The sequence below is a fragment of the Mustela nivalis genome (genome assembly GCF_964662115.1).
Source record: "Mustela nivalis genome assembly, chromosome: 10".
Classification (NCBI taxonomy): Eukaryota; Metazoa; Chordata; class Mammalia; order Carnivora; family Mustelidae; genus Mustela; species Mustela nivalis.
Genome location: NC_139029.1, coordinates 15,515,749 through 15,530,188, shown reverse-complemented (window position 1 = coordinate 15,530,188; position 14,440 = coordinate 15,515,749). Strand labels below are relative to the sequence as shown.

The 14,440-nt window shown below is 54.1% G+C and overlaps 1 protein-coding gene across 4 annotated transcripts in view; it reads right to left on the bottom strand.

Moving 5' to 3' along the window:
* Window positions 1-1,607, bottom strand: part of EPHB2 (EPH receptor B2) — a 183,457-nt gene extending 181,850 nt beyond the window's left edge. Inside the window, exon 1 of one of the 4 annotated variants that reach the window (XM_082684597.1) lies at window positions 1,377-1,607. In XM_082684597.1, the coding sequence (XP_082540723.1) occupies window positions 1,377-1,437 (61 nt within the window). In that variant the 5' untranslated portion in view covers window positions 1,438-1,607. The remainder of the gene's footprint in view (window positions 1-1,376) is intronic. The other 3 variants (XM_082684595.1, XM_082684598.1, XM_082684596.1) reach the window with 3 other exon arrangements.
* Between the last annotated feature and the right edge of the window lie 12,833 nt (window positions 1,608-14,440).

Sequence of the window (14,440 nt, the reverse complement as noted above, 5' to 3'; positions counted from 1 at the left end):
AAAACGGCCTGAGATGAAGGGAACATATGCTTCACCCCTCAGCCTGGGGTGGCAGAATCCTAGAAGGGTTCACCAGGTTCAGGGGCAAGAAAAGCCAGCAATATGAGCAGAGCCCAGGCTTCAGAGACCCCAGCCCTGGGTTCTATCTTTTATCAGGCAAAGGCCATGGGCGAGCTGCTGACCCTTCTGAGCTTCAATTTCCCTTTCTATTAAAAGGGAGTAACAATCATACCCACCTCGCTTCTGCCAAAGACTTATTTTGGGGAATCCAACAAAATTGTGGGTGGGAAAGCACTTTGTAAAGCTTAGAGTACCTTGTCAACTGTGCAGCACGTTGTAAACCACTGAGAGCTGCATGTAGTGCGAAGTACTTCATAAACTGTAAAGCGGGTTGGAAACTGTAAAGTGCAGTACGCATGAGAATCATTATTCGTATTCATTTCTCGCCCTACAAGCTTGGCCATCTCTGTGGACACACCCAGAGCCCACTAACTTTCCCTCCAGAGCAAGCTGGCTCGGGAGACCTGGCAGCCACCCTGACCCCTTGGGGGTCGGGTGGTACCAACACACGAAGCCATGGGGAGAGGGACCGGCGACCCCGGCCAAGGCCAACACATGGCAAGAGCATCTGGTCCGGCCCTGGCGGCAGCTGGAGAGTTCCCGGGGCTCCAGCGGCCACGCTGAGCTCTGCCACCAGCGGGGCGGTGGCCGGCAGGGGTGCCCGGAGACCCCGCGCCGCGGAGAGATGCCCACGGACCCATCCCCCGCCCCCCGGAGTCCTCCCCGGGAGGGGACCCCATTGTACGCCGCCGGCGATGGGCAGGCACCGGCGCAGGGGGGCTGGCGCGTTCACTTCCACTCTGCCAGTGCCCCCCCACCCCTGCTCTTCGGGGCGCCGGCCGCATCCCGGGGGCGCAGACCGCGGGCCCCCGCCCCGGCCAGCCGCGGTGCCGCCCTCCCTCTGCTCCCTGCCAAACTTTCCAGCCCCGACTGCGCGCCGGGCCCCCGGGCCGGCGCCCCTGCACCCCGTGCCGAGCCAGGCCAGGCCCGCACGGAGGGGGTGTCCGGGCCGAGGGCGGCGAGCGCGCGTGGGCAGCCCCCGGCCCTGGGCGGCGCTCGCCGGGCTGGCTACAAAGCCTCGGCAAGATGGTCCCTTCGCCTCCTCCTGGCACAGTCAATCAGCGCCCGCCGCTCCCCGGGCGCCCGCGGGGCCCGCGCCTCCCGTCGCGGCCGGACACACCTCCCCGCGGCCACCTGCGCCCGGCGCGAGCCCCCGGGCAAACTTTGCGGGCCGCGGGGCGGAGGTGGGCGCCGGCGGCCGCCCGTGCCCGGCCGCTCCCCGCCCCCATCGCCCGCCCGCCCGCCCGCCCGCTCACCTTCCACCGCGGCGAGCAGAGGCAGCAGCAGCAGCGCGGCCCCCAGCCTCCGCAGGGCCATGGCTGCGCTTCCCGGGGCCTCGGGCCGCGGCGCCGCGGGGCCCGGGCGGCAGCGCGCGCCCCGGGCTCGGGGGGCCGGGGGGGAGCGGCGAGGCGCGGCGCACACACAGCCGCCGCCACCGCGCAGCCAGCAGAATGAGCCATCCAGCCCGGGCAGAACGGGGACCCGGGCTCCGCCAGCGCTGGGCACGGCCCACCTGAGCCGCGGGCGCGGGGGGAGCCCGGCCTGGCCGCCGCCCCCCGCGCGCACCCGGGACCCCAGATGGCCGCGTGCGCCCCCCGAGCCCGAGCACCCCCCGCGCCTGCGGGCCCACCCCGGGGGTGGCGCGGGCGCTGGTGCACCGAGACCTCGCGCGTCGGGGCGATAGAGACCCGGAGCTCCCCCCGCGCAGCAGTGGTCTCTCCCGGCGCTGTGGCTCCTCCAGATAAAGCAGCGATTTCAGCCCAAATGTTTCTGAATTTTTATTGAATGCTGCAAAGCCGGAGAGCGTCTGGCGCGGCTGACAGGGGCAGGGAGAGGGGACCCGGGGGGAGGGCGGGGAAGGGGCTGCCCAAAGCGAGGGCTGGCCCTACCTGTCAGGGCCGGGAGTGCCACCCCCTTGCCTCAGCCCTGCCACCCGGGTCCCTGCGGCTCCGAAAGGGACCGAACTGCAATGAATGAAAAAAAAGAGAGAGAGAGAGAGAAAGAGAGAGAGAGAAGGGGGGTTGGAGATGGGAACAAAACAGGCGGCTTTCCCAGGCGCTGGGGCTGGGTTGGGGCCTCCGCCCGGGAGAGTGGGCTTTGGCGCTTAACACGAGGGCCTGGGGGGGGGGGGTCACTCCGGCGGGGGTGGGCCGGGCCTGGCAGACAGACCCCAGGCCTACCCTCCCCGCCTTGTTCTGAGCGAGCCCGCGAGCCCCTCCCTGCAGACCCTTCTATCTGTACATTAGGATTCTCTTTCTCTGTTCGTCTTGTTCTTAATGCAGTTTGGGGGTGAAAGAGGCGGATGGGGGGCATCTGCGGAAGCCTTCCCTGGGTGGAATGGACCCCACGTTGCGGCCATGGTTTTGTGCACGGCTGTCCCTTCGGGGAGGACACAACCCCTTTTCCATCCCTGTGGGCCCAGCCCAGCTCTGACAGCCTTCATCACTATCATCATTAACAGGCCTTGCAAGACTGGATGGTGGGCAAGCTTCAGGGGGGCCTGCGGGAATCACCCAGGCAGGGCCCCTGGCCTTTTTGAGCTGCCTCCTGACAAACAAGACTTAACCAGGACCTTCCTGCTCTGTGGAGTGGGTGTAAGAGCTCAGTAGAGGTATGGACAGTTTAAATTCACTGCACACCACCCAGACCTGTCCTGCCCCTTTGTCCCACAAACTCTCAAAATGTCCCCACAATCCCCTCCCTTCAGAGCCCTCTCCATACCAAGAAAAGGGGACCACAGACTCTGAGAGCCCATCTAAGATTTGGAAAATTGGGTCATCTTTGGAAGCTTCGGGAGTCCGATCCTAGAAAGTCACCAGGAGGAAGTGGGCCCTGACGGCTGGGGTAGACTGCTTGGGAAGGAGCCAGCGGAAGAAATTGGGGGGGGGGGGTAGGGGGGTCTATCCCCCTCCCAAGCCCGTGGGTTCCTCCTTGACCAGGGTCAAGATCCGCTGGAGGTAGGGCAGTTCTTGCTTTGTCAGACTTTGCAGAGGATCCAGGGTCTGGGAGACCCTGAGCTTGGCCCATCCTGGGACAAGACTCCCTCTCCTGCGCAGAGCAGCCCAAGCTACTGCACACACTGAGAGCCATCACCCAGGTGCCCCATCCCTTCCCAATTCAACAAATGTTTCTGGAGCACCTGTTACTATGTGTGCCGTGGACCGAGCTCTTCTGCATGGTTTCTCTCCTTGTGCCCTTGTCACCATCTACCCACTCCATCAGTACCTCCTCCTTTGACCCAAAATAGGGACAGTGGAGGCATTAATCATGGATCTGGTACCAGATCCTTGTTCCCTTATAGCTTGTTCCCTGAAACTTTCAGCCCTGTGAAGTAGGTGCTCACCTTTTCAGACAAGGAAACGGAGGACCAGAAAACTCGTCCAAGGTCATACAGCAAGTCAGAGCTAGGGTTCCACGCCAGGCTTGTCTGAGCCCAGCTCCGTCCCCTCTCAGGACTTTCATGGATCCTTCAAACTCAGGAACCCATTTATCAACTTCCTATATCCCCTCTACACTGATAAGGAAACTGAGGCCTGAAGAGGGAAATGACTTACTCAACATTATATAATTAAATACAGATCAGTCCAGGGGCTTTAACTGGCTCTAAAGAAAAGTAATGATAATAATAAAATAAAGCCCCCTTAGCTCCCATCTTTTTCTCCCTAAACAATATCTTACTCCCCATTTGGGACCCTCTGGCTGCGCCTCTCCTCACGGATCTCAGGCAACTGCCTTTGGCCATGCCTTTGTCCCTGCTGTGCAGTCTGCCAGGGTGCTCCCCTCCGCTCTGCAGGCTTCAGTTTGGCCCCTCTCACCCCCCACCAAGAGCTTTAATTGACCTTGGCCTCACTCCCTCTCCGAGCTTTTGCACTTCGCAGTTTCCTGAAAGGTGGTCAGCCCCCTGCAGAACGTTTGCTGGGGTCTCAGATTGTTTGTTTCTGATTTGCATCTTATCTCCGCCACCCCTGCAGACTGTGAGCTGCCTGCAGGCAGCACTGGGATTCAGAATAATAAACCCGCAGGGCAGGAGGCCCCGGAAAGCAGCTGACCCACTCCCCTCAGCTGCGAGGAAGACACGGCTTAACTTCATTTGTCTAATGACAACAGCTACTCACATTTGCAATCACGCTTTAACAGTTTACAAAGCAGTGTTCACACCCATCAGCTCGACTGATGCTAATTCAACCAGCCTATCCTGCCAGCCAGCCTGGCAGCAGTGGAAGCTCCATTTTTCAGAAGGGGAAACTGGGGCCCAGAGAGGGGAAAAAAAGTACTTACCCAAGGACACACAGCAGATTTGGGGGTAGATGTATGGCTGCAACTAGCCTTCAGTCACCCGATTCATCCAGATCTCTTCCAATCCAATTTGATTAATAAACATCAATGGAGCACTTTTTACATGCCAGGCATGGGGGAGGCAAGGCCAGGCGCGAGAAGGCCCTGCTCTTCTAGAACCTTCCTTCTGCCGTATCAGACCTTTATCCGGAAAAGATAACTAAGGTACTGATACATGCCAGGAAGACGCTAAAACAGGGTGATGGGAACTTGGGTGACTGGGGCAGGAGGAGGCTACTCTAGCTGGAGAATCAGAGAAGTCCTCTTTGAAGACTGAAACATAGACATGACAGCTAAAACCTGGATGATGAGGGGGCCACCATGTACAAGGGTGGAAAAAAGAGTTCCAAGGAGAAACTGCAAATGCAAAGGCCCTGAGGTGAGCCTATCCTGAGCACCTTCTAGGAATGGTAGCTGAAGCATGGCAAGCAACGGGAGTGTGGAGCAGATTAGGTCAGAGAGAAGAAAAATGGATTGTATTTTAAGCACAATGGGGAGGAATCAAGGATTATAAAGAGAGAATCGCTGTGTGACCTTGGGCAGTGCGCTCACCCTCTCTGGGCCCCACTTGCCAGGAACACAGAATGAAGGCCTTGGCTGAGGTGGCTTTCTGAGGCCACTTTCTGCTCTGACTCCATTGTTGTGGATTCAGCGGAGACAACAAAAGCTGTGTCCTCATCTCCCCCATACCAGCAGAATGAGTCCTGGGTCTTCAGGGCTCTGAGGCCTTCTTCCTGAGGGCTTTCTGAAAAGAAAACTTGTTATGCTGAGTGACAGACGTAGAGGTTACTTCACAGTGTAACTATGTCTCTAACTTCCATCCCAATGCCCCTTCTCTCCCCACACGCAGGACCCGTGGGGGACACGGCCAGGGGTGGGTCAGACCCCAGTTGGAGCCACTGCGAGACCAGCCAGAGTTCAAGTTCTAGTTCTGCTGCTCCTTTGCTGTGAGACCGTGGACAGGGCCTTTCCCCTCTCTGGACCTGCACTGGCACGGGCAGATCTTTCCTCACAGATCCTTCCTCATGAAATTCACAGACCAGCACTGTCCAGCAAGATATAATATAAGACCCACACACAATTTTTAAATTTTCTGGTAACCACATTAAAAAAAGGAAAAAAAACCAGGGTGAAGTTTGTTTTAATATATTTATCTAACCCAGTATGTTCAAAATACTAGTTTCAACATGCAATTAATGAACCATTTGACATTTTTTTTTCGTACTAAGTCTTTGAAATCTGGTGTGTATTTTTTTTTAAGATTTTATTTATTTATTTGACAGAGATCACAAGTAGGCAGAGAGGCAGGCAAAGAGAGAAGGGGGAGCAGGCTCCCTGCTGAGGAGAGAGCCCGATGTGGGGCTTGATCCCAGGACCCTGAGATCATGACCTGAGCCAAAGGCAGAGGCTTTAACCCACTGAGCCACCCAGGCACCCTGGTGTGTATTTTATATTTTAGCATCTCTCAATTTACACCAGCCACATCTCAAGGGCTCTGCCCTTGGCTACATGTGACTAGTGGCTAGTGGTTACCATATTGAATAGCATAGATTTAGACACTGACGTCAATAATTACCCTACAGAGCAAAAAGTGCTCTTTAATACAAGCTGTTCAAACACTCGAGGGGCACAGAGGACGAAGTCACTCCCTCCCTCCAGAGAAGGAAGGCTTCCTGGAGGTGGTGACAATTGAAAGACGAAAGAATCTTACTGATGGTCCATATCTTTCCTTTCTCTTTTAAGAAAACATTTTATACCTCCATGATAAAAGTGGAACATACCCACTGATAAAAATAAAGAAGATATAAAAGAGTTTAGGGGGAAAACAAAAACCACCCATCATTTCCCCAGCCTGAGAGCCACTGTTCATGTTTTTTTTTTAAAGAATTTTATTTTTAAAAAGATTTTATTTATTTATTTATTTATTTTAAGATTTTCTTTATTTATTTGACAGACAGAGATCACAAGTAGGCAGAGAAGCAGGCAGAGGAAGAGGAGGAAGCAGGCTCCCCACTGAGCAGAGAGCCCAATGCGGGGCTCCATCCCAGGACCCTGGGATCATGACCCCGGCAGAAGGCAGAGGCTTTAACCCACTGAGCCCCCGAGGTGCCCCCACTATTCATGTTTTGATCCATTTCCTTTCAGGCATTTTTCTAGACGCAAGTAATTTGCACATAACTAGAAGCTTTCCAAATGCACTGTGTTCTGTCCTATTCCCCACCCCCCCACCCCCCCACCCCCTGCCTGCTATGGTGGGGGTGCATTTCCCTGGGTTGTTAAAAACTCTCCTGCAGGGATGCCTGGGTGTTAAGCCGCTGCCTTCGGCTCAGGTCATAACCCCAGGGTCCTGGAATCGAGTCTTGCAGCGGGCTCCTTGCTCGGCAGGGAGCCTGCTTCTCTCTCTGGCTCTGCCTGCCACTCTGCCTGCTTGTGTGCTCTCTATCTCTCTCTCTGACAAATAAATAAATAAAATCTTTAGGAAAAGAAAACCAAAAACTCTCCTGCAGCCGTATTGCTATCAGCTGTGTACTATTCCAGGGCCCGAATGACCATAAAGCTGGCAACTTTGTGCACCTTCTGGCTTCACCTAAAGATACCTGCAAACCCAACTCCGCTTTGGATGCCCCTCTGAGCACAGAGCCTGCAGGGATTTTGCGAGGAGCAACCAGGAGGGGAGGGTCCCCTGAAAGTCTCACTGTGCCTCACTCCTCACTGGCAGCCCTGGGTCTTTGTGGCTGGGAGCGGGAGGCTGGGCTGGGCTGAGGCTCCGAGCAGACAGACTCCTCACTGCCACCTGGCGGCCTCGGAAGTTAATGCACCCTCCGGGAGCGCCGGCAGAAGGAAGAGAGACCCAGGCAGGACGTGCTGGAGTGGAGGATTTCCACATCTGGGTCTCCACCAGACTTTGTGATCAGCCTTCTGCAGTGGAGGTCATCTGAGCATCTATTCTGGAGAAGAGCTTCCCTTCTGCTCCCATTTTGAAGGGCCACAGGTATGGGAGAGGGACAGCCTGGGTTCAAACCCAGCTCTACCTTTTCTGAGCCCTGTGACCTTGGGCTAGCCACTCCACTTTTCTGTGTCTCCCTTTCCTCATCTATAACATAAGCTAATGATACTGTCCATCTCCTAGAGTGGTGAAATGAGACATTACATGAAATGCTCACCACAGAGCCCGTGTTTTAAATGAACTGATGTCAGAGGGAAGCTATATAGCCTCGTCCTTTTTGTCTAGGTCTTTGCTCACGACCCTCCAGCTCCTGGAAGGTTTTCCTGAAACTCTAAATCTTCAATTGAGCCACTTTCTTGCTCAAAAGTCTTCAATGGCTCCCCATTGCTCCCTGAAAGAAATACAAACTCTGTAGTTGATATTAGAGGTCCTTCAGAAACAGGACCCAGCCCAGCTTCCCAGTCTCACCTCCCACTGTTCTCCTCTGGGTTCCCTCTGGTCCAGCCAAAGGGTTGTCCTCAGTGCCCCAGGAGTACCCTCCATGTTCTCATATCCAGGTTCTTCTCACATCCTGTTTCACCCTAGACCACATTCTCTCCATCCTGTCTTCAGAAGATTACTCAGCTTCCAAAGTCCTGGTCACATCCCACCTCCTCCAGGAAGCCTTCCACAGGTCACTCCCCCTCAGGGTCCCCAGCACTGATGGCACACAGCCTGCTGTCCTTCATCTTGTGTTCTTGCAGCCTCACAGGGCGGAAAGAGTCTGGGTTCAGGTATGCGTGATCTGAACCTCTTTAAGGCTCAGTTTCTTTCTTCGCAAAATGGACCTAATCCTTCAAGGCTTGTCAGGAGTACGGAATGAGAGGACATGATGCAAAATGCTGGCCCCAAGCAGGAACCTGCAGGATGTTACTTTCCTTTTCCTGCTAATTCATGCTCTCTCCAGATAGGAATCCCCTTTGGGGTGGACAGCATACTGTTCCCCTCTGAACCCCAGAGGGCCTGGCACCTGGGGACTGAATAATTGCTCACTCTAGTGAGTGGAAACTTCTTCCCCAACAGCAGAAAGAACCTGCTTGGCTTTGGAAACAGGTGGTAAAATACTCCTCAGTATCCATGACCGTGGGAATTACTACTTAGGGCCAGAGTCACTCCCTGCAGGAAGCAGTGTGCAGCCCAGAGTCCTGGTAGGGGAGGGTGGGTGAGGGTCCCAGTGGGCAGCCTGTCTCCACAGCCTGTTCCCACCTTTCATCTGCTGCGATCCTTACAGCAATCTCATGAGCATGGCAGCCTTCCCCACTCTACGGTGGAGGAAACAGCAGCCTGGAGAGGAAGTGACTTAGCTAAGGTCACTCAACAGAGTCCTGAATGCTGGGCCGTGAGCCAGCTTCCCTGACCCACAGGTGAAGGCCCCTTTGAAGTCCCTTTGAAAAGTCATCAGATGAAATGTTGGGAGACCAGAGTTCAAATCCTGGTGCCGCCATTTACATTCTGCGTGGCTTTGCGTGGCTGTGTCACTTCCTGAGCCCCATTGTCCCTGTGGCGGGGCCCCTGTTGGGAGATGAAAGGCGCCGGGAGATGGGAACCTCCTCTGTAAACTGTGGGTGCTGGATCCAGGTAAAAGGTTGTGAGGCGGCCCATCTAGCCCGATAGAGGATGCTTTGATCTTTGCGCCACTCCGGAGTACACAGGGTTTTTATGGCTGGTCACCTGGCGGGCCATTTCCCGATTCACCTTTCTCTTGGAGTTTGAAAGAGCGGTTTGGGTGGGTGCCTGGCAAGAGAGGTGCAGCAGGGTGGGGTCGCTGGGCGGGAAAGCTGGGTGCTGGGCGTGGAGGCGCTGAAGACTAGGAGAGCTGCCCTCCTCCAGGTACACTCAGAAAAGACCCAGGCTGAGCTGGGCACTGGGGTTGCGGGATTGCAGAGAAAACGAGAGGGCTCAGGCAGTGTTTAAGGACCACTGCTCGGGAACAGAAAAAGCCATAGAACCAGGTGTAGCTCAGCTCTCTGGAAAGGTTCTGGGGGAGGAGTAGAGGTCCAGCAGGGCAAAGATTCTAGCTCGTTCCCACCGAAACAAGAGCAGGCACAGGGAGGTGTTCTAGAAGTATTTACCAGCCAGGAGAGCGGGTGGGTGGATGGCTGGATGGTTGAAAGGGAGGGAGGATGAAGACAGAAGGTCTGCTTCCAGGAGGCGTTGGCATACGATCGTGACAATTCTCTGGATCATGAGAAATGGACTCAGGACACATCTGGCAATCAAAGACCAGGAAGCTCTACTCCGTGATTGGGACTTAATAGAACCCAGCAAAAGGAGGCCTGAACATGACTTGTGATCATTCAGAGTTGAAGGCATCTCTAACCACTGAGATCATGAGCGTCATAATGAGGGCTCTGTTGAGCATTTCACCAATGTGAGCTCATTTAGCCCTCAAAAAATTCTCCCAGGGTGCTTGCCTGGGGCTCTGGGCCCTCCCTTCTCTCTGCAGGCTGTTCCCCCCAGTATTGCCTGACTCTGCTTTTTGGGAGAGTCTGGGGTCGGCGCAGATCTGTGTACAGCATAGACAGTGTCCATCCTCCTCCCGGGCCCCTGACCAGTCCAAAGTCCTGCTGCCCTTCGGTCTTGTGCTGTCTGGGATCTCAGGTGGGGTGGAGCAGTGTCAGGACTAGAACTCAGATCTCCCAGGAGCAGGCAGGGGTCCAGAATAGGTTCTGAGAAGCAAAAAAGAAGAAGGGGCTTTGAGGTCAGTGGGCCCAAACTTCTCAGCCTTCCCAGACTTCTCTCGGACAGACTGTTTCTGGAAAGAGGCCTCAAGATGTGTCTCCACGCAAATGATGAGAAGGATAGAACCGGAGAATTTCTAAATTCGCAAGAGCCTGGCATCAGCTTCTCTACCCGTCTCATTTTACTGATGTAGGAATTGAATCTCAGAGAAGGAAAGTGATTAACTCAAGGTCACACAGCGAGTTAGTGATAAGATGTTCCCTGGGTTATGAAGTAGAATTAGCAAATGGTTTCAGACTTCCAACGATGGGGCCGGGACAAGGAGCTCAAGGAGAGTCCAAGGAGACCCAGGCAGGGGGCTCTCCTCTTTCTGGGACCATCGTGAAGGCGAAGTGAATGAAGTTCAGCGTTGTAACTGTCTGAGATGGCCTTGGAAAGCAGCCAGCTTGTCAATTCTCCCTATTAACTAATAGTCTATTATTTTCCTCTGGGATTAATTTTTAAATGCAAACGGTATGTTTTATCACACACTTGAACACTTAACATCCACCGATAGCTGATCTTTGAGCGGGGGCCAGACCTTCCTTCCTTCAGTAACTCCAGGGGCCCAAGCAGCCCCAGGGCAACGCAGAGTTGGAGGGACACGCGGCCGCCCGTTCAAACCTCTGGTGCCCGAACCCCGATTCTGCTCCATACCATGCCATATTTGAGAGGGGTGAGCAGTCGGGATAGCACGAGGGGACAACGGTTGGAAATCAGGATCCGGTCTTCCCTGTCCAGGACATTTTCCTCCACATAATTAATATCACAAAGAGACGCTGAGTCTGCATTGGATTGTGGGGATTATGCAAATGAGGCCATAGAAAGGGAGATGCCTGAGCTCCCGGTTGCTCTGGTTGCAGGAAAGGCCGGTCCAGAAAGCACCCAGCATGGCCGAAGCAGGGACAAGGACCACGGGGAGGCGGTTGGATTGGAGGGAACCTGACTTCACAGGGCCCAGCCAAGGGCCAGAAATTCTAGAGGGAATCTGGAGGCAGGTTTTCCTGGCAGAGAGGAGTTTGCATTGACCATCCTTACAGGAGCTCAGCCAGAGAAGCGGAACGGACTTCTCCAAGCAGGCGGAGGCAGAGGAGAAAGGGTAAAGCCTGTGGAGTCCGCATCCCTGCTCTGCTACCTGTTGGCTGTGCGGCCCTGGCCGCGCCGAATCACTCCTAGAAGCCTCGTGTCCTGTCATCAGCGTCACCCTCCTGGGGTTGAGGTGAGCAGCAGAGGAGATGCCGTCCGTTACATCATGATGGGTCTCCTTGGCCACCTGCTTCATGTGGAATGAACATAACCATGATTCACGTAATATTATAATGGTAGTAGCATAAACAGTGTAATAACATAACATCAAACAGACACAGAAACAGGTGTCCTAGAGCAGCAAACGCTTGAGGAGAACCGACAGGAGCTGGAGAATGTTCTGAGCTCCGCACGGACGCTAGCTCGTTTGAAGGCCGTAGCAGCCCTGTGAGGTAAATACAATGCACCCATTGAATGGATAAGGAAACTGAGGTAAGTTAAGAGACTTGCTGAAAGTCACATAGCTGGTAAGTTGCCGAGCCGGGATGGCTAGTTGATTCCCACCTATGAGCAGGGCAATCATGTTTCTCTCACCTTCCTCAGCTAAGGAAGGGGATGGCAGATACCTCAAGGTCAGGAGACTCAGAGTCTGGGTCTGGCTTTCCCTCAGACTACAGGGCCTGGGTGTCCTATGCTGGCATCCCCGGGAGTATGTGCGTAAGGAGGGACAATTTGTTGTGCTCTCTCCTCTGAGCAGAGCCTGGCTGGTCAAGGTTCCTCATTACCAGCTGCTTATTTTATTATATATATATATATATATTAAGATCTTATTTATTTATTTGACAGACAGAGATCACAAATAGTCAGAGAGGCAGGCAGAGAGAGAGGAAGGGAAGCAGGCTCCCCGCCAAGCAGAGAGCCCAATGTGGGGCTCGATCCCAGGAACCTGGGATCATGACCTGAGCTGAAGGCAGAAGTTTAACCCACTGAGCCACCCAGGTGCCCCTTATTTTATTTTACATTTTTAAAAGATTTTATTTATTTATTTGACACATCCAGAGAGAGAGCAAGTAGCAGGCAGAGGGAGAGGGAGAAGCAGGTTCCCCGTGAGCAGGGAGCCTGATGTGGGGCTCCATCCCAGGACCCTGGGATCATGGCCTGAGCCAAAGGCAGAGGCTTAACTGACTGAGCCACCCAGACACCCCTGATTACCAGCTGTTTCGATGCCACAGAAGGGCCCTAACGTTCATCAGGTTTGACCTGCCCATTTTACAGTGAGGGAACTGGAGGCTCCTGGAGAGAAAATAACCCATCCAGGGTAGCAGCTGGCATTAGGAGCAGGTCTTCTGTTGGCCAGCCCAGAGTTTTCCTCCCTCCCTGCCCCCACTCACACAGGGGAACGGATTTCTGAGCCACTAACAGCCTCACGGGCTGAGAATGTTTGCAAACTTGAGTCATGAGCTCTGAGCGAGACCCTGGGGTGGGGACAGGCACGAAAGCTGAACGGCCTTCCCGCTTGTCTGACCACAGAGAGATGCCCAGACAGAGGGGGAGCTCTGGGTCAGGTGCCGGGGCAGGGGCTAGGCTGTGCGTGTGGTGGGGGGAGGGCAGAAGAAAACAGAGCCTGGGTCCTGCCATCCAGGAACGCACTGCCTGGTGGGATAGTCAGACCTATGACAGTTACACTTGCCACTGCCAGCAGTGGCGTTTATTCAAAGCTTAGCCCATAGTGTACACCGTGCTACAGGCTTTATGCTCATCCTCCTTGTACGTCTTCGCCACAATCACTGGCTGGTATAATCATAATATATAAACCAGTGATATATTAATAATAGTGGCACACGTGGACTATAATGGTACCACCTATAGAATCAGAGCCCATCTAGAAATCATAGCCATTTTGCAGATAGAGGCTTTGAGGCTCAGAGACACTGAATTACTTGCCCAAGGCCACATGGCACGGCAGCAGATGAAGGAGGGGGGGCCTCACCCCAGCTTCTGTGGGTCCCCAGGGCCTGTGTTCTCCTACCGCTCTGTCTAACATGGTGGCCACAGACCACACGTGCTAATGAGCAACTGATACGTGGCTAGTACCAACTGAAATTGCCATCATGTAAATAGACACTAAATCTTGCAGACTTAGTAAGAAAAAAAAAAAAAGAATGTAAGATATCTCATTAACAGTTTTTTGAAAAAATATTGGTGACATGTTGAAATAATATTCAAGATATATTAGGTTAAATAAAATGTTATTAGAATTAGTTTTACCTGGTGTTTGTTTGTTTGTTTGTTTGTTTTGGTGTGGCTACCAGAAGATTTCAAATTATCCGCTGGTGGGCAATTTAATCCTTCTGGACGGTGCTGATAGGGATTTCTGCAGTGATACAATGGGCCATTCTGCATGGTCCACTGTGGTATTACTAAGTCATAGACGGCCATCAAGAGCTTGGAATAGGACGATTGTGACTGAGAAAGTGAGTTTTTAATTTTATTTCATTTAATTAATGTATATTTCAGTGTAAGTGGCTGCCTGTGGCTAGTAGCTACCTACAGATGGCAGATCTCCAGACCATTAGGATTTTCTGCCCCGTGAAGACACATAAGCACCCCAGTAGGCTAGAGGATTTCTGGTAGGTATGTTCCTACAGGGTATGGGGCTTCGTAGATCTTGCTGTCTCTGGGCAGTTGTAGAAACAGAGGCTCAGAGAGGTTTAGAGATTGCCCAGGGGCACACAGTGCAGGGATGGTAGAGTCAGGACAGCCTCACTCCAAGCCCCAGGCTTGAATTCAAGCTTTACCCCCTCCTTTGCTGGGGGGGGGGGACTGTCTCCAAGGACAGTGGCCTGGATCCCCAGGCCCCAGAGCCCACCCAACCTTCCCCCCACCCTGCTGTAAACCCTTGGATGTGATCACCTGCCTCCGTCTGCTCTCAGGTACAGCTGACACCTGGCACAGGTCTCCCCATCACTCCCCCGCCCTCATCCCTCAACACTTCACGCTCCGATGGCCACTTCTCTGCGCCGGCCGCGCCCTGTCTCGTCCCAATCCGCTCGCACACTCACCAGACCCTTTTCATCCTGTGCCGTCCTCTTCTTCCGGAAGAGTCACGGCCTTGTTCATGACCGGCCGGATTTCCATGGCTTCTCAAACATCCCCCCATAGTTGAGGACGCAGACCCTGAGCTCCTGTCCCGTGGGGAAGCAGGAACAGAAACAGAAACACCAAGCTGATCGTGGGCCGAGTTTCAAGCCC